The 26,054-nt window shown below is 33.6% G+C and overlaps 1 protein-coding gene across 2 annotated transcripts in view; it reads left to right on the top strand.

Annotated features, from left to right (window-relative positions):
- The window catches only part of Grik2 (glutamate ionotropic receptor kainate type subunit 2), a 564,289-nt gene that overhangs the window by 498,760 nt on the left and 39,475 nt on the right, over positions 1–26,054 (top strand). For both annotated transcript variants that reach the window (XM_042679550.1, XM_042679551.1), the window contains exon 14: positions 23,014–23,239. In XM_042679550.1, the coding sequence (XP_042535484.1) occupies positions 23,014–23,239 (226 nt within the window). The remainder of the gene's footprint in view (positions 1–23,013; positions 23,240–26,054) is intronic.

The raw sequence follows: 26,054 nt of genomic DNA, 5'->3' as shown, positions 1-26,054 counted from the left end.
AGCTCTTCAGCTCAAGGCTAGCACTCTACCACTTGAGCCACAGCACTATTTCCAGCTTTTTTCTTTTTGCTTATGTGGTGCTGAGGAATCGAACCCAGGGCCTCGAGCATGCAAGGCAAGCACTCTACCACTGAGCCACCTTCCCAGCCCCCTAAGATATTTTTCAAATACATTTATTGTTACTTAATTCAGTTTCTTAAACACTCACAATGTAAAATATCTTCTAAGAACTAAAAAGGACTCCGAGACTATAAAACATATAGGGTCTTTGCTCCACAACATTGATAAGTAGCCATAAATTGGGATAAATTGGGATATAAATTGGGATATTGGTATCTACAATAAAATTATACTTCACCTAATCACTTAATAATGGTACCATAGTTTAAAAAATTTCTAATTTTCTTTCTTTTGGGAAACGTACATGTTTATCCTTGAAAGAAGTACACTTAAGCCTAGCGCCGGTGGCTCACACCTATAATCCTAGCTACTCAGGAGGCTGAGATCTGAGGATGGAGGTTCAAAGCCAGCCCAGGCAGGAAAGTACGTGAGATTCTTATCTCCAATAAACCACTCAAAAACTGGAAGTGGCGCTGTGGCTTCAGTGGTAGAGTGCTAGCCTTGAGCTGAAGAGCACAGGGACAGCGCCCAAGCCTAGAGTTCAAGCCCCACGACTGACATAAAAAAAAAAAAAGAAATACACTTAAATCTGTCATGCTAGTATATGTTGACATAATATAAAATAGATGTATGTATTTATTTCTGTGTGGGAGAAAGATATTAAGCTAATATTGAAGTCTATCTATTCCCAATGTCACATTCAATTGAATCCAGCCCCGTGGTTTTATTTATTTATTTATGGATTTTCTGCCAATAGTTATTCTAAATCTCTCAGTGATCTCAAACTGAATTTTTCTCATTGAGGACATTTAGCTACATTTCCAGCCTTTTGTCATCTCCTTTTGCCTCTTAGTACAAATTGTTATACCATCAATGTTCATTTGAAGAAAGACTACATAACAAATGAAAATATAACTATATTAAGCATATAGTGTTCAAATAATGGTAATAACTGATTCACTTTTCTCTTGCTCTAAAATTATACAACATTATGTTTAAAAAAGAACTGATATTTTATACATATTTTGGTTTGTGAATATAAAATGACTGATTATATGTTAAATTTTATTATTTTATTTCTCAGTAATCTTGAAAAGCAGACATATAGCAGGAATTGGTATTTTAATTTATAGAGGGAAATTTTTATTTATGAAAAACAGAGACCTGCCCAAGACTTTCCCATAGTGAAAATGAACTAGTGCAGAAACCTAGCACTCCTGACTGACTGCCTTTACCCTTTCTGTTAGAGCTAGGATAAATATGGAGCTAGGATAAATAGATTTTTCAGGAAAGTTCTACTTGTTATTGGATACCTAGAATTGATCACCAATACCTCTTTCATTCTCATTTTACCTTTATTTCAATAAAAATAAACTACAAGGAAATAAAAAAGAAACAGCAAAGTAACCAGAAAAGGGTTGTAACAAAATACATTAATTTGTTGATAATCATTGCTGTTTCTTAGTAGTTCACTGTGTTTAATGCCATAGAAATCCTTTTTAAGTGATTCACCAGATGAAAATTCACAGTGTAAGCATTCATCACTACTTTGACATAGATCATTATCATTTTGTCTTATTTGGAAATTGAATTAAGTATCAGTAAACATTGTAAAACAAACTACAGGCATTGCATGATGTGGAAACAGGCCCATTGACAGATATATACTAAACTTTCATGCCAGCTTGCATATGGAATAGAGGTACAGAGTCACTTGTTTGAAATAGACAGGTTAGATTATGTGAAATTAAAAGGACTCCTGATTAATCAAAATGTCTAAAGGAACAGGCAATTTTTGTCCTCTGAATAAATTAATAGGTGATTAAATAGTCATGTCAGCCATTGAAGCTTTTTTCATGATATCTTTGCTCCAACAACTTTAAGACTGGTATGTGAAAATGGAGCATATCTTGCCTGATGTTTACTTTATTTTGTCAATTTTCCCATTGTCTCCAGAAATGAACTTTCAGTTCCAACGATTTTGGATTTTCATAGTTTCAAACTTTATTTCATTTAGAAAGTTCTAATTATTGATACTGTGATACAGCAAATGTAAGACTATGTTCTAATTTCCCTCAATATCTACTCAAAATGTCTTGACTTCTTTGGTTTATTTGTACAGAGGAAAGATTTGACAAAGACTGAGTTTTGTTCAAATTAATCAATCATCAATTCCCTTACTGGAAGTGAGGGATATGTCAGTGTGTGTGTGTGTGTGTGTGTGTGTGTGTGTGTGTGTGTGTAAAGGGTACATAGCCATTCAAATAACCAAGCAAAATTGCTTTTAACAATCTTATTACAGAGAGCACAGAACAGGAATGAAAATATGTTGCACTGTCTATCCACAAAATAGCTTAAATAAGTCCAGTTTAAAATAAAGATACTGATGTGACTAATGTATGTTGGCTTACATTTTTAACAAGACTAGATAAGTTCAAAGCATGTTGAAATTGTAGGTATTTCAAGGATGTTTTAAGGTTGTAAGACTGCAAACTCTGCATCATCACAAGTTGTGGCTGGGATGAAAAATTCACATGAACCCTGAATAAAATATGCTATCTTTAATTTTTTTAGCTGTTGAAGAAATAACCATCTAGGGGCTGGGAAAATGGCTCAGTGGTAGAATGCTTGCCCCTCATGCATGAGGCGCTGGGTCCAATTCCTCAGCACCACATAAACAGAAAAGGCGAGAAGTGGTACTGTGGCTCAAGTGGCAGAGAACTAGCCTTGAGCTGAAGAGCTTAGGGACAGTGCCCAGACCTAGAGTTCAAGCCCCACGACCAACCAAACAAAAAAAAAAAAAAAAAGAAAGAAATTTACAGCATCTGTAAATTACCTTTGCTTCTTTCTTACTGTCTTAGATAATCATGGACTTAGTCATTCTTTGATTTTTTTAAGATATAAAAATAACATTAAGGAATATTGCCATTAAAATCTTTGAGCAGAACACCCTTCTTATGCAAGATGTATGTGAAGCTACTATCATTTGATTACTATATTAACTTGACAAATAATGGTTTAATTATCAGCATGGAATGGAGTGTCAGCCGTGACAAGCAAGAGGTTCCTATTGCTGAGTAGTAATCTTTGTGTTCTGTGTGTTTATGGCCTCATCAGAATATAGTGCTTCAGAAAGCAAGCAGAACAAGATAGAGTCCTTTGTTAGCTTTAGTGTTCTTCTATTTGCATGGGTGTATTTCCTCATCGATCTGAACTACTAAAGACCAATGTTTACTCACCAAAGATTGGTCATGCATTTGTCACATTGAATCACTATTTAGAAACTGTTTTCTCCACAATCCATCTACTCTCATGAGTATTGTCAATGTAGTTTTTCTCAATTTTTCTGTACCTTGAATTATATTAAAACTTGGCTTTAGCATCAGGAAAAATATGCTTTCACATATGCTCTCTGTTCATCTTTAAGATTCTTTAAAAATAAATGACTCAGCTGTAAAGTAGACTTTCATGTGCTGTTTTCCAGATGTATTGGAAAATTTTGAAACCTATTAGGATATACCCTGTTTCCTCTTTGTAAGAAAGTAAGAATGAAAAAAAATTGTGCTTAAGAACTTAAGAACTTGCCAGTCAGTTATTGTGTGTCTTTGAGCCATGACTCCTACACTTTTATAATTTAGTAACTATTCAGATAGGGGGACTTGAGTTTTTTCCCTAGACCCGACTTGAAGCAAGATCCACCTACCTTTGCCTACTATGCAGTTGAGATTACAGGTGTGAGCCACCAAGTCCAACTGTGAATAATATTAAATATTCAAATCTATAGAAGCATAATCAGTTTTTTATTGTAAAACTACCTCTGGAAAATATGTAAAATTCCTTTGTGTTTTTTTTTTTTTTGTTCTATGAGATACTTTTGCAGAGTATCATGTTGTCCAATAAAAGGGCTGCTTCCAGCTGGCCACTGGTGTCTGAAATCCTAGCTACTCACAAGGCTGAGATCTGATGATCAGGGTTGAAAGCCAGAAAAGCTCAAGTACTCTGTCCAAGCCCCATGACAGATGACCACCACTACCACCAACAAAAGAGTTGCTCCAATAAAGATGACTCATTTCATTTTGATTATGTGCCTTATTGAACTGACAGGAATTGCCATTAAAATATTGACTAGAATTAATGAGACCTTAAGGAATAAAAATCAGACTTTTATCATTAAATATGTTAGGAAAAACTTCAAAATATTATTATTATTATAAGTTTTTTTGCACACTATATGTTAATAAGTAAAATAAGTTTTAGTATATGTTTTAATACATATAGACAATTATACATATTTATAACAAACTGTATGAATACCATCAAACTTAAATTACATAATAGATTTAGGTCAATGTACTTGAAATTAACCTCAAGTGGAATTACTGGTTTAAATTAATTGAAATAAACTTGTATAGACAAACATTTCAAAAACTCATACATAATCATCGTTGTATACATTTTAGTTTGCTATTTTATGAAATGTGTAGGTAAGTAGTCTACATTCTCTGAACATAAGAATAGTAAAAGAAGGGCTGGGAAGGTGGCTCAGTGGTAGAGTGCTTGCCTTAAATGCATGAGGCACTGGGCTGGATTCCTCAGTACTATATAAGCAGAAAAAGATGGAAGTGGAGCTGTGGCTCAAGTGGAAGAGCGCTAACCTTGAGCTGAAGAGTTGAGGGACTGTGACCAGGCCCAGAGTTCAGGCCCCATGACTGACCAGAAAAAAAAAAAGAATAGTAAAAGAATTGGAAGATAGAGTTAATGAAACTTTTAATTTTTTATTGTGTAGTTTTCCACCACAAGCTACACAATGTTCACCAAATTTGAATAACTTCCCTATTTACATCATGATGAGGAAATGTCTAAAAGCTATTTTCCAAGTCAGTTTCTGTGACAGTTATTTGAAATTAACTGGTTATAAGCATCTCCAGAAATTTCAGTTCTTTAATGCTATACTATTTTCTTTTTCCTAGTTTATGGAAGTTTATGGATCAATGTGAATCTCTTTGGATAAAGTTCTTGTTTAGCTCTATTTCTCCTCATGAATTGCCTTCAACAGAAGCTGGAGAAGGTGTAAAACCTTTTCCCCAAAATGGCTGCACTAAAGGGCAGTCATACACTGCCTAGATGTTTGGATAAGAAGTAATCATTTAAGATTAAGCTTTCCTGAAACACATAAAGATACAAGTTACTTATTGAAATAATTCACATCCTTTTGTCTGTTTATTTCCTTGTCATTCCTTGTTATTTTAGTCTTCCAAATTCATACCACATACCTCTCTGCTATGTGTGTGCTCCACAGAGAAATACAACAACAATGGATACTATCTAAGGGAGGAACTGATAGTCCTGTATGGCAGACACCTAAGAATATGGACTATTCCTTGGGAAACTATTAAAAGATTATTTTACAAAAGGTATTTTAGAAATAAGAAAATGTAGGGGTGGGGATTTAGCTCAGCAGAAGAGCACCTGCCTGGCGAGCGCAAGGTCCTGAGTTTGGTCCTCAGCTCTGGGGGAGGGTGCAGGGGGGGGGGGGGAGAGTGGGGGAAGCTATAGAAATGAGAGAGCATGTAAGATTAAGTCATGTACATATGTATATAGTTTAGAAAGCCTACATTATAGTTAAGATATTGAAGCCTTATTATTTAAGCTATATGAAAGTGTATGAATATATGTATATCTAAGTATATAAACATACGCATATATATAAGGATATGTGTGTTCTCTAACCAATAGTTTCCATTTTAAAGAAATGTTTTAGGTATAAGGCAATATTGAGCAGAAAACAAGCAAACATTTGGTATGATTATTAGCCCCTGCACATTTAGCACCATAACTGTACAAGTTTTTCATTAAAATTAATTTACTTTATTATTATTATAAAGCTGTTGTACAGAGGGACTACAATTACATGAATCAGGCAATGAGTACATTTTCTTTTTATGACTGACCAGCATTACATTGACATATCACCACTGGAACTTTCGTAGTTCACTCTTAGTATTGTATATTGTGTGGGTTTTAAAAGGTGATTCCAATGTAATACGGTGTAATTTCACTGCCAGAGACATCCCCCATGCTTTGTCTCCTCATCCTGTTCTTTTCCTAGTCTATGGTAACCAGGACTCTTTTCACTGTTGTTACAGTTTTGCCTTTTGTGGAATGTCACAGTTGGGATTGTACAGTATGAAGTCTTTTCCATTGGCTTCTTTTATTTTGTATATGCTTTCAAGTTTCATCTATGTCTTTTCTTTCTTGGCTAGATGGTTCATTTCACTTTAATGCTGAATATAATTTCATTGTGTAGGTGGACTACATAATATCCACTCATGTACTGATGGACATCTTGCTTCCTTCTAAACTTGGATAGTTTTTAATTGAAATTGCTACAAGTGTTTGAATATGTGTTTCTTGGGGACAATATATATTTTCAATTGATTTATGGGGAGATCAGAGTGAGATTACTGGATCATATGATAAGAAGAAGTATATATATTTTTAAAGATTTTCTATCTGTTTTATAAACTGTTACCCCAACTTTATTATTTTGCATTCCTATCAACAGCACATATGAGTTCCCATTGTTCCACAAACTCTTAAGCCTTTAGGATATCAGAGTTGGGATAGTAGCCATTCTATTATCTTCCTGTGATTCAAAATTAATCTGCCTTCATAACATATAAAGAATATATTTATACATATGATATTATAACATATAATATTATCTAAGATATTATATGAATAGATAATGAATTGCTTAGTTACAATATATTTCCTTATTGTAGTTGTTGATCTGTTTAGGACTCTTGACTATTTTGAAATTGATCGTTTTCTTATAGTTGCATTTAAAAATAAAAAAATATTAGATGAAATTAATCAGAGAGCCCATCTGGTGCTGTTGAGTTCTGCTTTAGTTTATATATATATATATATTCTTTCTATTTTTAGTAGGTATATACTTTCACCTATTGTATGCTTATTTTTTCATGAATTTGATAGATTGTGTTTTTGAAAGGAATGGTCCATTCCATCTGGGTTTGTCGATTTTTGAGCAGAGGTATTCATGATATAGCTGGTAATTTTTAATGTCCATTGCTTGCATCATCATGTCATCTTTTTCACTTATGATGTGAGTGAATTGTATATTCTCTATTTTATTCTTAATTAGCTTTGCTAAATGATTATGACTTTGTAGATCTTTTCAAAGGTTTTAGATTTGTTGATTTTTCTCCATTGTTACCCTATTTTTTGTTTCATTGATTTTCATTTTTTTCTGGTATTTAATTTGAAATTGGACCTCTTACTTTTCACCACCTCCCAGTAATCACAGCATATTATGAATCTATCAAGGCTTTGATCCAGTGACTAGGTTGTAGCACTCAAGATCCATCACTTCCAACATCATCTGGCAACTAAACCTCTAACGGGACATTTGATTGTAAAACCATAACATCTAGAGAGGCATTGAATTGTAATTTTCTTTCTACCGAATAAGTTGGGCTCTTCAACTCTAGCATGTCAGGGTTTGTTAAGCATGTTTTTGTTTTTTTTTTTACTGAGAACAGGCCTTGCTCAAAGAAAGAGCTACTCTGCAATATTTCAAAATGATTCCTCCTTACATATATTGCTCCCCTTGGAATTTTGTTGTTGTTGATGTTGTTATAAGGAACAGAAATGTACTTCCTACATATCTTCAAACTGGAGAGCAAAGCTCAAGGCTGTCATATATTCAGTAACTATAAGGGTCATCTTTCTAGCCCCATAGCAGCAATATTTTGCTGTGTATTCCATGGCAGATGGTCCCTGAAACTTTTATCACTTAGGTTTATGAAGTCTGAACCCCCATCAATTTACCCATTATACTACAGCCTTCCGCACTATAAGACTTGTTCCCAGATGTGGTTTTGTTCATGGGGTTTTGCTTCATTTCAGTGAGACAAAATGTTCTATCTATACTTACCTGTTTGTCTCTTGTATGGTAGTATTATGTCCTGCCTAATCTCTTCGGTGTTGATTCTTTGGTTGTTCAGCTTTTGTGTTTGTGTGATGATTTCAAAAACTCACATGCTAGTTTGCAAGCAGCTTTTTTCAAGGTGGCCTTGAAGAAATATTAATTCTATTAATATGAATTTTATTTAATGTAATATTTTATTTTCTGTTCCTAAAATAAGCAACAATTACAATATTCTGTGAGAGATTTCAGTTGCATGGCTTTTTGTTTGGAATACATTTTCAAGCATTAATGGGGGGAGTCATTTAAAAGGTCATGAACAACCATGTGTTTAGTTGGTTAACTAAATTTTTGAAAACGATAAAATTTGCTTAAGCTTCTTTTACATACATATTTTGTGACTAGTGTTTGTTCTGGAAAATCAGTGGGTTAATCTTGCAGTTCTGCTTACTTTTATCAAATCAAAATGATGTATCAGCTGAAATTCAAGGCTAGAGTTAGTCAAACTGCCATCTTAAAACTTGTCATTACCATCTGGTTTGATGTCTTCCTGACATGATATCTTTATGATGGATGGTGTTACAGGAATCTCCCCATCAGCAAAGGCAGGATGCTTAGGTATCTGCAGTGTCTTTCACATTAACAAAAACATTCTGGGGAAGTTATTTTGACGTTCACCTCAGCAGATGCTGAGTTTGTGCCAACGGTAAGAGGTTGTAATTGCTGTATTGGAAAGACATACAATTACACTAGCCCTAGCTTAACATTCTGACTCACATGTCTCCATTTGTCTTTCATGTTTAAATGTCAACTAACTACCCTTGAAAGGGCACAGTTATTTCTCTTATATATGATCGAGCTTTCTTATCTCTGTGGCACACCACTTCTCTTATCAGTGATGCAGATTTTTGTCCATCTCTAAATTGTCACTTCTCAACCTGTTCAGAATGATGACATGCATTCCACATTCATATCCACCCAAGGGAAAAAGCGTTAACAATCAGATTTGGAATATCTCTCTCTTCTAATAAGTTTCTCTCAGAATAATTCATTGATCTGTTTCATTGTTTTTAGATGCACATAGACAAAACGCAAATCTAATTGCTTTCTAGATCTTTTACTCTCAGATATCCGCATAGTTACCTATGTCACATTTCGCTTAGTGCACTATTTGGTCCATCAATTGAAATTAACTCTGGTTATCATTGTATTTCCATGCAGATGTTAAAAGTGTTTTACATGTTAACGATGTAGTTTTCTTTTTAATAAAACACATTCATTAAAAAATGACTGCATTTGACAATTCATATTGATAATACTTAGAGGAAATGATCTCAGCAAATGCTTTTCTTTATCTAGGCCGACAGTCAGCAGTTGAATCAAGCTGTTGGACTTAACTAAAGTGATCCCAAAATTTGCTTGTGGAATGAGATTTCAAAGATTTTAGATGTGTCATCAGTAATTCTGTAATAGTGCTAAAAGAAGCCATAATAAAAGATTCGTGGCAGGGCTGATCAGCATTGCAGCTTTTTGTTGGTCATTTGAACATAGCAACTAGATTTCTGCCTCCTGAGCAGTGGTACGGCTGGCTTGAATTGTTTGCTTTAAAAAGGGCTGTCTTAGATTTCAAGAGAAATCTTGAACTTCACTTTGATGGGCAGTGAAGGAATCACATATGAAAATGATTAAATAAAAATTTATTGACTTCACATAAGAGAAAAAAGAATGACTGCAATTGCACAATGGAAGCAACTCAAAGTGCTGCTGTTGTATAGTCACTAAGAAAATCCTTGGAACTTTTATTTTTGAGTTGTTATAAAATATATACCTATAAGCTACTTGATAATGTTAGAGAAAACAAGTTATTTAATGATGCTTAATCATGTATGATAAGCCTTTATTCTGGACCATTGTCTCAGGTGGGAGGATTACTTCAATATAATTTTATATTTGAGAAAAGATTGGGTTCAACTCCAAATACATCATGCAAGTAAGAATTAATATTGATTGACAGTACTGAATGAAGGTAATATTCTAGAATTACTAGTATTATTTTAGACTTCTAAACAGCTTAATTTTCATTTTGTACCATAAGAAATGATTCTAGTATTGTGTATTAAGCATAGGTGCTAAAGTCTGGGCCCAGAGTTCAAGACCCATTACTGACCAAAAAAAAAAAAAAAAAGAATAGCTACTACTTATTTTATCAGCAACCATATTCACCTATCTTTTAGTGGACTGTAATGTTAATGTAATTAGACTATCATTTAAATCTATCCACATAATTATTAAATTTAATAAAAATGGTAGAATGAATATTTTCTTCTTTTTTTTTGTCGGTTGTGGGGCCTTAACTCTGGGCCTGGACACTGTCCCTCAGCTCTTCAGCTCAAGGCTAGTGCTCTACCACTTGAGACACTGCACCACTTCTGGCTTTTTCTGTTTATGTGGTGGTGAGGAATTGAACCCAGGGCCTCATGCATGCAAGGCAAGCACTCTACCACTGAGCGACCTTCCCAGCCTGATTGAATATATTTTAAGGTGCTTTATAATACATTTATGCATTATTAATTTAAAAAAGATGAATTAAGAAGTACATATTACTGAATTCTTCCTTAGATACATCTGAAGTAACATACCTTTTCATAATCTGGTTTTCCATAGTTAATTGTTCTTTTATTATTTCATTAATTCATAGCACCTACTTCACCTCAGTAATCTGAGGCATGCTAAGTGAGTTAATAAAGTGTAGGTTGATAAGATGAAATATGAGATTTCTAAGAACCACACCCTGCTAGGTTCAAACCATGATCCATTCCTCTGATTGTTAGAAACAATGGAGGACAAGAGAGATGGGAGCTGGGTGCCTACACATAGAAGAGAGCTTGAAAGCATTGCAGGCTGGACATGGACTAAAAGAAATTTCAAAAGTCCTTTAATAAAGGAGGATGCTTAGACAGATCATGGTAGAGAACTGTGTGAAAAATTAGGAAATAGAATCATGAACATAACTGATTCTGTTGTGAAACAGAAGAAACATTGAAGGTACTAAATTCAGAGGGAAATTATGATACCCAAAGGAAGGAAAGGCAAGACCTAAAAGTCTTAAGCATATTTGTGTTTTTAGTTAAAAGAGAGTGGTATTTATAGAGGAAGGAATTATATAACACTCCTTAAAAGGATTCAGGATTATGATGGGATCCAAAGCAGAACATAAAGGATTCTCTTTAGGAAGAAGGGTTACAAACGAAGCAAAGACATTATTTTTTATACAGAAACATGTTTTATGTAAGAAGAAATTAGAACTGGTTGTGAGTATGGTTCCATAGAAGGTTGAGAATTTCTTTATGAAGTACAGGCAAAGATAGCCAGTCTAAAATGAATGAGTTCACAGAAATTTTAGTTTCCAGAAATGACAACTCGTAGAGAAGATACTGTGATAAGTAGTAAGATTTGTGAGCAATGTTGTTACACCTACTCCAACTTCACACTCAGTGCTCTGATTTTCGCCAGATATATTGGGCTGTTGGGAACAGATGGAGAGAACACTTAAGTGTTGGAATTGATTCATCATGGAGGTTGGGTTAGATACGCCAAAGAAAAGAGAGTTTAGTGAGTTTAGGGTATTGGACACACTCAATGGAGCATTGAGGTTCACACAAATTGAAATTAAACATAGGAGGAACAGCTCATAATTTATAAATTTGTATTTTTTGATGGGTCTGAGGATTCAGTGGTGGAGAATTAACAGCAAAGGAATTTAGTAGCTCAAGCAGGCAAAAAAAACCCCAACAAAACAATCAGGTTTCAATCATAGATTAGGATAATTTTCACTGATATTGAATGTAAAGAAAGTTGGGGGGGATGGGAAATACATCATATGATCAGTAATTTGATAAAAAAGATTATTGGAGGTGAATTTTAAATATCTGAGGAGTTGCAGAGGGTATTTGGAGTTGGTTTGTTCTGACATTCAGAAATTTTATAATTTTGATAATATTGGCTCTGGAAGTTGATATAAGCAGTAAAGGCAGCAACAGTGAAAACAGAAATAAAAATATTTGAAACCAGTAAAACCACAAATTAAAGACAGTTGTCGAACATTTGTTATTTGATCCCCCCCATGGTGGCAAAATATCCTAAGAATGAGATCAATATATAAGAAATGGGAAGACTTAGCTATTTTTGTGACACTAGAGTTAGAACTCATGGTAGATATCTTTCCAGGAAAGGCCTGTACCATTTGGGCCATATCTACTACCTGTTTTAGCTTTAGTTGGTATTCAGGTAGGGTCTAATATTTTTGTCCAGTAGATCTGAATCAAGAACATCTTACTTATACTTATCTCGTGGTTGGGATGACAAGCAAGCATCACCATGCTTAGTTGTTTTGTTAAGATGGTGTGTTGCTAATATTTTGCCTACCTTAGCTGCAATTTAGCTCCCAATTTCTACCTCCTGAGCAACTAGGATTATAGGTATGAACCACTAACCCTGGCTGGTTGCTACTTACCATATATATAAATGTATATACATGCATATGTTTGTATGTATGTATATATATATTTGTCGGTCTTTGGGCCTGAACTCTGGGCCTGGGCACTGTACATCACCTCTTCATCTCAAAACAAGTACCCTACCACTTGAGCCACAGTGCCACTTCCAGCTTTTTCTGCTTATGTGGTGCGGAGGAATCGAACCCAGGGCCTCATGCATGCAAAGCAACAACTCTACCACTGAGCCACGTTCCCAGCCCCACTTACCATTCTTGATGTATGTGGAGTGTGAAATATATTTTCGTTAAGGGATTAAAGCTGAATTTTATGTTAATTAGAGCTTAGAATTATTTACTTAGAACAATGATCTTTCAACCTTGCTTTACAACTAAGCCAGTGATATTTTTACTTACCAAATTAAGCCATAAACCAAATCTGAGAGTAAGATCACTTACTTTGGTAATGCAAGAACTAAAGTTAATATCTTCATCTTCCAAATCTAATGTAATAGGAAGAATTGCATAGAACCCACTTATTTATTAATTTATATTTCTAATACATTCAATAAATAGCTATAGGCATTTAATAGACAATAGGCACTGTTCTGGTTACAAGAGATATTAGGAGATACAAAAATTCTGCCCTTGCAAATTTAACTTTTAGTAGGTGGAGATTAGAGACTGAACTGATGAAGAAATATAAAAAAATAATATATTGCATAGTCATTAAGTTCTCTGTATGAAAATAAGGCAGGAGGAAGATAGTGATATCTCTGATCAAGCAGGGTTTATAATTATAAATAAGATAAACTTTAAAAGTCATGAATAGGTGATGGTGAGCATAGACCAAACAAAAGTGAAGAAACTAGGTATCTATCTTTAGCCATGGAAAATAGTGCATTCAAAGCTCTAAGCTAGCATGTGGTTCTTCTAATTAGAGGATGTCTCAGATGAATGACTTGTGTAATCATGAATGAAGTCACTTTACAGTTACTACATTTGTGATCATTGTGTCCAGCCAGTGGATGAAGCTGTAGTTAAAATGGTTCATTTCTCTTCTGGGACACATTTCAAACCATTTATTTACTATTTGGGAATAAAATGGGGAATTTGTGCAGACTTTGATAATCCAACTTTACCATATGCTTTTTATTTCTTCAAATTTTCAGCAACTCCCAAAGAAGTTTAGAAACCTTAGAAAAAGTGATGCCTTAAAATGGAGACCTTTTGAAAATCTCAAAAGCAGAGACTGTTTTTTGTTCTTGTATTCTATTGCTATTCATAGTTTGGAACTTCAGTTAAAAAGATTAGGAATAGATCAAGCAAAGGTGTGACTACCAAGTAAAGGATTAGGAATTATATCCTCTGACTTTGTCATACCTGCTTGATCAGCTGCGGCTGTCATTTGTCATGACTTTCACCAGGTCCTTGATGATTCTGTTTCCTTGTCATGTACCTAGAGACTTTAAGCTTTGCCAGTGAAGGGGTCATGCTTTGTTTTGATTAATCTCTGTATAAAGACAGGCAGGCATGCTCACCACTCACTATTCAACTAATGTTGGAATAAGCAAATGAATTATTGAATGGAGGGAGCTGAAATTTAAAAGGAAAGCTTTGAGCCTTGGAGGTTCTTCACTTGGGAAGAGCAGATAATCATCAGTCATGTTGCTCAAAGTCCTAACAGCCAGTAACAACTCAGTGCTTTTGCTAATCTTACTCATTAGGGAGATCAGATCACATTAGAGAGAAGAAAGGTAGAATGTTTTCCTATCCCTATGATTATGTGCATGTGTTATACAGTCATATCATATATGTTTTTTCATCTTTATTAGTTACACAAATCATTCAGTCTTATACTCTGATGTTTGAGGCATCAGTATGGTTTTCAGGAAGATTTTTTTAATAAACTCTCATAACATTGATGGTTGTGGTAAGGAAGATTTTTATTAGATAGATCTGGGAAGTTGTATATTATTGGAGGGCTCAGATTGACTTAGTCTGTTTTTAGTCAGGTTTTCTAATTTTATTTTAATTTATCTAAATGACAGCAAAATGCATTGTTGATTACTATGATTAATAGTATCAACAACATTTGAAATCTTATTAAAGAACACAATATAAGCTGGGCGTGCTAGAACATGCCTATAAATGCAGCTACCTGGGAGGCAGAGGCAAAGAACATTAAAAGTTCAGGACCAGCCAGGGCAAAGTTATTAATAATAACTAACTAAACAGATAAATGCAAAACTAGACTGGGGGATATAGCTCAAGTTATATAGTCCCTGCATAACACATGCAAGTCAACAGAGTCAGTACCCAGTACCACAATAAATACATAATTACAAAAATACATAAATAAAATGTAATGATCAGGAGACTCTGAAAGATACTGAATGGAGGGAGAGTAAGTGACCAGAAACTGTAAGAAAATCAACTTCCTAACTGCATCAAACAGTTCTAAACTTACTACCTAACATATATGCTCAGTTATGCTGCTTTTTTTTCTTCTTTTAATAATGTAGAATAACACAAAGAGCTACTCCCTCTTCCTCATTGTCCTCCCCTTCAAATATCCTGTTGTAGGAGACTGCAGATGCTTTGAGATAAAACTTCCAGAATGCTTCCAAGGACTGACAGGCTTGCTAACAACCAGTGCTTTTCAGATCACTGCACTGGTCTCAGATCTGCTTCTAGTTAGGAGCCACATATGGCTTCAGTCCTGTTTTTCTGAATTAACTTCAATTTCCTAGTGACCAAGGTCAGATGAGTCCAGGTCGGGCTCAGCTGTTCTTACCTAGCACATATGTTCCAGTATTGTTGGCAATTTATTTACTGTAATAAAAAATTAAAATGCAAATCTCAGCCAAATTCTGTTACTGAGGAAGATCTTGGTATGGGCTTTTCTCAAAAGGTTACTTTTTCTAAAGAAAATAAGAAGGTATCGATAGTACTCATTACCAAATATTTGATATTTGAAAGAAAGTTTGTTCTGTCCAATTTATTAATAGAGAATAATTCTCTGAGACTAGAGAAGTTCTGAGTATAATCCAATTTACTTCATGAAAAATGGTTAGAAATTACTTTTTCCCTTTGAGTATTTTTGCCATATTCATTTATATAGCAAAGTTTCACTTATGATTTAAGAGATCAAACATCTATTCACTTATTAAAGAAATATTTTTATTCATTTAATTTAATATTTATTTAAATATTATCTATTAAGAAATATATTAAGAGATTTATAGATAAAACATTCATGAATGCTTGTTTTCTAAGTGAGAAGTAATTAAATTTGTTTCTGTGAAAATAAATTGCTTCAAGATATTTTTGGCGTTCTACCACATGGCTAACATTTCTAGAATCTTGAGTTAAAGTCAGCACTTCTAATGTTATGATTAGTAAACACTAAAATCAGCACCCATTTTCCATTCATAGTGCTTTGTAGTTATGACATTTAAAACAAAATTATTATATGGATTTTTCATTTAATGTGTGGAGACAAACTTTCTTGTGGAACATACTTAACAAATTCTACATTCTAACAACTAAAGTATTGATAATGGAATTTTCTTATTATTTAGAGCAGTCTGACAGGCTTATGATGGTTCCAATAAGCACATGAGAGTTTCTAAATTTTAATTTATATTTGACAGTAGGCAAGATAGACAGACAATTTGTTGAATATTTAAAACATTATTTTTAAATGAAAGTTTTTTATTATAATAAAAGACAGTATCAATATTTTCAAGAATATAATGACCACAGTAAAAGTAATGAAAACTCATGCTCATGATATGAATGACGCCTACCTTCTTAGCTTTCCATAATATTTTATAATGAATAGAAATAAATCTATAAAGTACTGTCTTTACACTGATACTGGATCAGTTTACCAAATGATTCTGAAGTGTTGATAAGTCCCATAATTATTTGAGAATTGCAAAAGGCTAAATAATTTTGAAATGGCAAGCTTTATTTGGAATGCTAGCTGCAAATAAGCAAATGTATCTTTTAGTTTTAGATTATTAGAGATATATTTCAAATTTTTCAAATACTTGCAATGCATGATCTTTGCAAAGCACAAAAATCTGTTGGCATATGTGAAGAAAATGTAAAGAAATGATATACCTATCTGACTTAATATTTATTCAAGAGTCTTTTCTTTTATGTTTTCGTTGATGTTTTATTCCATGGAAGCTGCCTTTATAAGCTTTTAACTGCAGATAATGAAATATGATCTGGTCTCATTGGCTTTATGATGATAGAGTACAAACCAAAGCAGCTCCCAAGCTTCAGAACTTTGATCAAATAATCTGCTAAACATGGAGACCATCATTTCACTGTAACAAAGAAGTATTAAGGATATAGAAAATATTTAAATAAGGAATAAAATAGGAAGAGATCTGTACTGGTGTTCTCAGTGGCAAGTATAAGAAGTTTGAGTGACAACACTTTTATTTAGAGAAGTTGAAGAACACATTATATGACTTTGGTTTCCTATGTATTTCATGGGACCTTTCTGAGACATACTTTAAATTTATTTTGCTGGCTTAACCTGTCTTAACTGCTATGTATGACATAACTCAAAAGACAATCTTTAAGGATGTTTTACATTTTTGCCAGGCAAGTTATTATGTATTATAGTACTTAACATTCTTCTCTAAAATCACATCATGTAGTCTGTTTAACTTCCGTCAGAAAAATTTTCTTAACAGGTCACCTTCATTCCCTCATGTCCAAAGGAAACAAGTAGTAAAACATGAACTCTATTTTTTCCAAGAATTTCAATTTGATTTTTACTTCACTACACTTTTGAACTTTACAATACTTTTTCATTATTTTTCAATTATTTCCTTTTTCATTATTTTTCAATTATTTCCTTATAGCAAATTATTTTATGATATGCATTCTTTCTACCTATTTTTAATTGTTTATCTTTCTTCTTAAGTAACATATCCTCCAAAAGGTACTTCCTAATAAATTTTGTAGAATCAGCAAACAGGACAGTCTTACTTCCTGAGTATTTCCTGACATTTTGTCTTGTACTTATTTCTCCACAGTAGTGTGGCCAGATGTCTATCAAAGGGTATGGATATTTTGGTGCAGCCATATATATCAGGTGTCTTGTCTATGATTTCTAGCTATTTCACTGAATGAGACTAGCCAAAGTCATAAGAAATTGTGTAACAGTTTGTACTTTGAATGTGTCCATAAGCTTCTTCCTTTTTTTGGTTGGTCAGGGGGTTTCATCTCTGGGCCTGGGCGCTGTCCTTGAGCAATTCAGCTCAAGGCGAGATCTTTACCACTTAAGCCACAGTGCCACTTCTGGTCTTCTGGAGGTGAATTGGAAATAAGAGTCTCCTGACTGGGATGGCTTTGAAATATGATCCTCAGATCTCAGCCTCCTGAGTAGCTAGGATTACAGGCGTGAGCCACTAGTGCCCAGCCTAGGCTTCATCTTACAATCTTCAGTACTTGATAGGTCTTTTTGAAATCACATGACTTTCAATTGACAACCATGTATCCATATTTGATTATTGATTTTGTTTTAGTTACCTGTTCACTTAAGTATGCTTTGCTTTTTTTAAATTAAGCAGATTTTTATCTATTATATCACTCTTCCAGATTCTATAGCCTGTTTTACTTTAAGAATGTTCATCAATTTTCCACCTTATTAAAAATAAATCAGTCTGAGTGTTTCTTCTACACAATAGAACTTAAAATGTTAATATAATTTCAGGTATTTTTGACATAAATATGTTGAAATAGAGCTCAAGTCAGTTGAAGTTTTAAGTTCTACTTGAAACATATTATTAGAAAACTTGCATTATTTTTCCAATTATATTGAGATATAACTGACAAGAGCCATGTTGTTTTTTGATTCATGGATATATTATCAAATGATTTCTCTATTGAAAATCAAAATAATTTTCATATCTATCAATTATACGATACAATATAATTATCCTTGGTGACCATTCAAAGTAGTAAATGTCAGGAACAGAAAGATAAATACTACATGATCTTGTCTGTGGAATTAAAAAGGTAAAACTTATAGAAGCAGAAAGGAGAATGGTGGCTACTCTGGATCGTGTGTGTGTGTGTGTGTGTGTGTGTGTGTGTGTGTGTGTGTGTGTGTGTGTGTGTGTGTGTGTGTGTATTGGAGGAGTAGAAGTGGAATTAGAAAGATGCTAGGCAAAGGAACTTGGTGTTATTTATCTTTTATACTGACATTGTCATTTTTTCTTTTTTCATTTTCATTTATCCCACCCATTGACATTTAAACATGTTCAAATCTCTTTAATTTTAAAAATCTTATTCAAATCAAAATATTTCTTACTGGCCTTGATCATCAGCATTCTGTCTTTTGATTATTTTTTTACTTATGTGCTCAGATATACTTTCCCCTAATGCTTCCCTTTTAATATGACTTCTAAGTCCTTAATTAACTTCTGTTAACCAAGGAATACTCCATTCTCACACTCAGCCAAAACTGAGTCCTTATTATTTGTAGAGTATTTTGTTTGTTTGTTTTGGAAAACAGTAAGTGGAATTTTTACTTCATTGAACTAGAATACCTTCCTGGGTTCCTAAGTTTCCAGGTGTTCTTCCTTCTTTGTTTACCCTCTTTTGTCTGATTAGTAAACTTCATTTCTATGCCATGCCAACCACTGAAACTCAATATCCAACAAAACTTAATCCTAAAGTCCATGTTCTCCTGTACAATTTTTCTCTGCCTTCTATTCTTCTATTGTTTTTGGCAAGTTTATCAAAGGATGATTCTAAAATCCTACTTTATTAGCTTTGACTAGTATACTGAATTTAACACCAACATCTTATTCCACATGACAAATCTTTTTGTGAGTTCCTAAAGCACAACTAATCTACTAAGTAGAGCTTTCTACCCTAAACTAGCCTTTTTTATTTTTTATTTTGTATTTGTTAGTGGAACTCAAGTTTAAACCACAGACTCATTAAATAATTCTAAACCTTCTTGACTCTTCGGTGTTCCAAAAAAATACTGACCTACTCTAAGTAAACAAATGTCTTTATTTTCCACATTCCACATTGATATTGGTAAAGAAACATTTATTCCAACAACATGGGAGAGAAAGAATACTGATGAAACTCAAAAAAAAATTGGGCTGTAGTAAGATTTTTTGGAGAGGGACAGGTTTAAAAGTATATTTTAGAGTATAGTTTAGCTGTATATTTTAGAGTATATTTTAGCTGGGCATTATTGGTTTACACCTATATTCCTAAGCTCATCAGTAGGTCGACATTGTGATTCAAGGCCAGCCTATGCAGTAAAACCTGTGAGGCCTTCATCTCCCATAAACTACCCAGAAGCCAGAAATAAAGTTATGGCTCAAGGGGCAAAATGCTCAGGGACAGTGCTGAAGCCCTGAGTTCAAGCCTCACAACTCCCCCACCACACCCCCAAAATTAGAATATGTTGTTTGTACATGATAATGGATTACAATGTCTCTCTCTCTCTCCTCTCTCTCTTTCTCTCTCTCTCTCTCCTCTCTCTCTCTTTCTCTCTCTCCTCTCTCTCTCTCTCTCTCTCTTCCCACCATTTCTGCACCTTTATTTGAAGCCAAAAGAAAGCTGCAAAAGGAAAGTAGGGGGTTAAACTCTCTTCTCAGAAGAGAGCTGCCCCCCACTGCATTGTTGGTGGGAGTGTAAACTTGTTCAACCACTTTAGAAAGCAGTATGGAGGTTCCTCAAAAGAGTCTACATAGAGCTCCCGTATGACCCAGCAATCCTACTTTTGGGCATTTAGCCAAATGATCACAAACAAGACCATACAAAAGCTACCAGCACAACTATGTTTATCACAGCATTATTTACCATAGTTAAGATATGGAACCAACCCAGATGCCCCTCAGTAGATGAATGGATCAAAAAAATATGGTATATATACACAATGGAATTCTATGCCTCCTCAGAAAGAATGACATTGCCCCATTTGTTAGGAAATGGAAGGACTTGGAAAGAATTATATTAAGTGAAGTAAACTAGGTCCAAAGAAACATAGATCCCATAGTTTCCCTTATTTGCAATAATTAGTATATGTCTGGGACAAGTAGAAAGGTCAAAAGCTATGTACATATGACCAAATAAAATGAAGTTAAGCGAAATGAACCCCAAGATAGGGACTCAAGTGTTTTTCTCTTTCTTGCTATTTTTTAAATATATTTATAAAGTACCATGTGATTTTTTTGTTTCTTTGTATGTCCCTCCCCCATGGTATAATCCCTGTTTTCACTGTATTTGATGTTGGTATAATTTGGGGAGGGGAACAGAAAAAACAAAATGTTTAAACAGGGATACAGGTTGACCAATTGCAAACATGAAATGTACAAGACATTATGTTGAAAAACGAATTTTACAGTTTAGGTGGGGGGGAGTGTAGTTGTGGGAGGGAAAGAGGGATGTTAGGGGAAAAACAAAGGAAGAGGCAATAATGCTTGCCAAGAAATGTACTCAATTCCTTGCTCATGTAACTGTCACCTCTCTGTACAGTATTTTCACAATAAAAAACATTAAGAAAAAAATCCAGCCTGGGCAAAAAAAAAGAAGAAGGAGAAAGAGAAGGAGAAGGAGAAGGAGAAGAAGAAGAAGAAGAAGAAGAAGAAGAAGAAGAAGAAGAAGAAGAAGAAGAAGAAGAAGAAGAGGAAGAGGAAGAGGAAGAGGAAGAGGAAGAGGAAGAGGAAGAGGAAGAAGAAGAAGAAGAAGAAGAAGAAGAAGAAGAAGAAGAAGAAGAAAAGAAAGAAGAAGAAGAAAGAAGAAGGAGGAGGAGGAGGAGGAGGAGGAGGAGAATGAGGGCCCCAAGGAGGAGTCTCTTTACTTTCTTCTAAAAAAATAATTAAAATGTAAAAATAACTTATTGCTATTTGGGGCATTTCCCAACACTATCTCATTTGATGTTCAAAATGACCCTGTAAGTTCAGCAAATATCTTTGACTGCTGTTTAAACTCAAATTTAACAGCTTATGTGGTTGACATGAGAATATATATTGAATTAATAATTGGGCTAGAATTTTTATTTTTACTTCTCTTTCTGTAACCCTCTCTTCCAAATTCATTTATATGTTACTCAAGCAAATATTATCAATTATTTATCAATGGTGAGAGTTATAGAGAAAATATACCTTAACATTCTTCTTCAGACTAAGAATTCGCTTCAAATGGTTTTTACAATTACTCTGTTAATCATCTTCAAATGCTAAAATTTGGATGATATTCATGGTATACAGAATTGTCTAAACTGTGAGTCACAGCTTTAGAAATAATAGAAGTAAGAGAATTGTCTAAAAATGTCAAAGATTAGGTCTCCTTTTCATGTTTGAAAGGGAATTGTTATGAGGGAGATTATTTAATAGGCCTGAATTTCAGAAAATTTGCTTGTATATGAAATTGCTGGAATCACACAAATATGATTAGACTTTGTCCAGGATAGATCCAGTGGAAGAAAAGCTTACTGTATTTATTTCATCTAACACAGAACTCAGCATAATACAAGCCATCCTTAAAATTGTAAAACACCACTTTCTGATATCCTTTATCTAAATATGGAGTTCTAGATAACAAGCTAAAAATATGCATACACAAAGTTAATGGTCTAAGTCAGTAATATCTCTCATCTCTTTTCTGCATAGTTACATTTTAATGCCATAATTGGGAAATACAAACAAGTACTTACACAGTTAGAAATTGTAACCACACAACAAAACCAGTGAAGAAATCATAGAAAAAGCTTTGAGTAAAATGACTTCCAATTTTTCACTGCTGTGGTATGTCTACCAGATAAGCATTAATTCTTTAAATTTCGTATTCATGACTTTTGTATTTATTATGAGAAAACAATTGGGGTGACTTTTCTAACTAATGCTACTATGTAATTGTATGAATAATGGAAACATACTTTCTTCATTTGTATCATTATTATTTCTAATGAATTATCCTCATGTCTTCAACCTATACCTTTGTGTATTCTTGGACACAAATACAACATCTAGGTAGTAGTCAACCAAATTTATGAAAACAAGTGAAAATGTCAATAGTCTGATGGGATCAGTGTATGCCCAGTATCTTTGTCTTCTATATTTAGTATTACAGTGATGTTGAAAAATGACCCACACAGAATACACATGTAAGATACAGGCACAGAAGTTAATTGTGATGCTTTTATTACTTTCTGTAATTTAATAGTTTTAACTTTTTTTAGAAGACCCTTTTAATATCTTTACTAAAAAATTAATATCACACCAGGAAATACAAGAAAGAATTACTGAGAGGAACTTGATAAATTTGACATTATTTCCTGTAGGTATTTTTTAAAATTATTTGTCAACTAACTATAGGACGGTGGGAGAGAATTAAAGGAAGTGAGTTGACAGCTAAGATCATGATCACTAAAATATGTATTTTTTTCCTTCAGAAATCAAAAATCTCCACATATGACAAAATGTGGGCCTTTATGAGTAGCAGGAGACAGTCTGTGCTGGTGAAGAGCAATGAAGAAGGGATCCAACGAGTCCTCACCTCAGACTACGCGTTCCTCATGGAGTCTACAACCATAGAGTTTGTCACCCAGAGGAACTGTAACCTGACGCAGATCGGTGGTCTGATAGACTCCAAAGGCTATGGTGTTGGCACTCCCATGGGTAGGTTATATGTCAGATTTTTCTTCTTTGATCATTAATCTGAGTTATGATGACCAACAAGAAAAGAAAAGAAAAGAAAAAAGAGTAAAAAATTTACAGTTATTTGGTGGATCTTATCATTGTTTTTCTTTTTGTTCTTTTTTTTAAACTGTGAATGAATAGCTTAAGAATATTCATGTTTTTTAGTGTATAAACAAAAAAAAATAGTTACTAACAAATAATAATAGGATACATTTGTTATATAGCTCTTGAAATGACATTAGCTCCTTAAAGCTTTTCTGGGCCCAATTTTATGTTCATTAAGTTATACAATTATATTTTTGCAATAAGTTTGTTTGTTTGCCTGTTTGGTGCCAGTCCCGGGACTTGAACTCATGGCCTGGGTGCTATCACTGAGCTTTTTTTGCTTACATCTAGTGCTTTTCCATTTGAACCACAGCACTACTTCTGTTTTTTTTTTTTCTAGTTTATTGGAGATAAATAGTCTGAAGGATTTTCCTACCTAGGGCTGGTTATGAACCATGATCCTCAGGTCTTAGCCTTCTGAGTAGCAAGGATTACAGGAATGAGCTATCGATTCACAGTTGAATAATTTATTTTTTTTAGATTTGGTTATTAGTGCAAAGGTTAAATAAAAGAAGCCACAGATGTTTCCTTTGAATATTGTTGCAATTATTTCAATTGAGATTAAAAAGGAACAAACAGGTAATTGTGCGGTAATATTTAGAATAGTTAGAATATTTGGCACTCAGGGTTAATTGACTTTATCATGGTCTCCACACAACTACAGGTGGCAAAGTTATTTTCATTCATAATATTAAGATGGAATAAAACAATATTTTTCAAGCTAAGCAGGATGGCACATGCATGTAGATCTAATTACTCATGAGAATAAAGTAGGAGGAATATTTTTGTGACTAACTCAAGACTAGGAAAAACTTTTTTAAACAAAAATTTTCAGAAAACATATGAAGAAAACATATATGATTACACATTTGCAATATATGAATATTATACAAATAATATACATATGCATATATAACATATGTATGCATAGTATAAATATGTATTGCCATTAATACAAGATATTGTACACTTCTGTACTTGTGACAGAATAATGATTTCCCAAAGAGATCATATTCTAATTCTTAAACTTTATGAACATATTATCTCAAATAGCAGATATCAATAAATTAACCATCTATAGAATGAGGGATTTACCTGATTAAGAGATTTTAAGAGACTAGAATTGCAAATAAGATATTTAATAGAATAGAGAGGAAGAAAGAGAAAGGAAGGAGAGGAGTAGGAAGAGGAGGGAAGGACAGGATGGGGATACGGAGGAGAAAGATTAGAAGAGAAGAATAGAATGTAAGGGTAAGGAAAAGATAAAAACCTACTTGCTGGTGTTAAGATTAAGGAAGAGCTACAGATTGAGAAATACTAGGGACTTAGAGTACATGTAAAAGTCAAAGAAAATTATCCTAGACATCTTTTAGTTATTACAAATGAGGGAGACCATGCAGCCTAAGTTTCTTTGTGTCTGGCTTTCTTTGCTTAATGTAATCTTTTTCAAGTCTTTCCATTTCCTTACAAATGGGACAATGCCATTCTTTCTGATAGAAGCATAGATTTCCATATATACCACATTTTCTTTTTAATTTATATTTATTTTATTGTAAAGATGATGTACAGAGGGTTTAGTTACATAAGTAAGGTAATGAGTACATTTCTTGTCAAACAATGTTACCCCCTCCTTCATTTTCCCACATTCCCTCCACCCTCCCCAATTTGCAAAGTTCCCTATGGTATTCTTAGCAGAGGATCACAATAGCTCAATAGCTATGTGCATATATGAGCCTACGTAATGATGCTTATTGAAATGAAGTCCGAGAATTGGAAACAAGAGGTTTTCCTAGTGTATTGTTTGCAATTCTTTCTTTCTCGTGCCCCCTAATTTGGTTTATTCCCTATTGTCACTGTTTTTGATTTCTGTAACCTTTGTCTTATGTATAAGTTTGTCTGATTTGGGGAAGAAGGGAAGGGGAAATCAAAGAAATGTTGGGACAAAGGGTGAACTAATGCAACAGTGATACTCACTAGACACTATGTTGGAAATGAACTTTACAACTTGTTGGGGAGGAGAGTGGGGAAATGGGAGAAAATGAGGGAGGGGGTAACACTGTTCAAAAAGAAATGTATTATTACTTATGTAACTGGTACTCCTTTGTACATCACCTTTACAATAAAAATTTAAAAATAAGTTAAAAAAGAATGTCAAGGATAAATTTTTAGAAGCCATAGAAAGAGCACAGCTCAACAAGAATATCAAAGGTAGTAATTTTGGTATCGATACTGTGAGATGATAAAACTAGGTATTGTGGCTAAGAACTTAGTTCATAGCAATTGGTTATAGCAGCAACAGGAAATTCATTTTATAGCATGAGAAAATAACTAACATATTTTAATTTGAACAACATATCTTTTAAGAAGAGAAGAAAGCACTCATTAGCTATTATTCATCATAGTAAATAATTTTTAATGACTTATTCAAAATAGATCATATGATCATGTTTAAATTGTTAAACTACAATTATCAATATGTTTCCCTGATAATTTAATTTTACTTTTGAAAATTTTTTCTCAGATGAACAAAAGTTATACAGAATTAGAAAGTTGGAAACACTATTACAAAAGGATCATTTCTTAAAAATTACAAAATGTAAAATTCTATTCATATCTTTGACTTTTCATGTCATTTCCAGAAACTTTCAAAAATAAAATTCATATTGTATTCTATTATTATTGGTAACAT

This window comes from Dipodomys spectabilis, unplaced genomic scaffold (assembly GCF_019054845.1).
Source record: "Dipodomys spectabilis isolate Male_0828 unplaced genomic scaffold, ASM1905484v1 ptg000053l, whole genome shotgun sequence".
NCBI classification, from domain to species: Eukaryota; Metazoa; Chordata; class Mammalia; order Rodentia; family Heteromyidae; genus Dipodomys; species Dipodomys spectabilis.
This window is presented reverse-complemented; position numbering and strand designations above follow the sequence as displayed.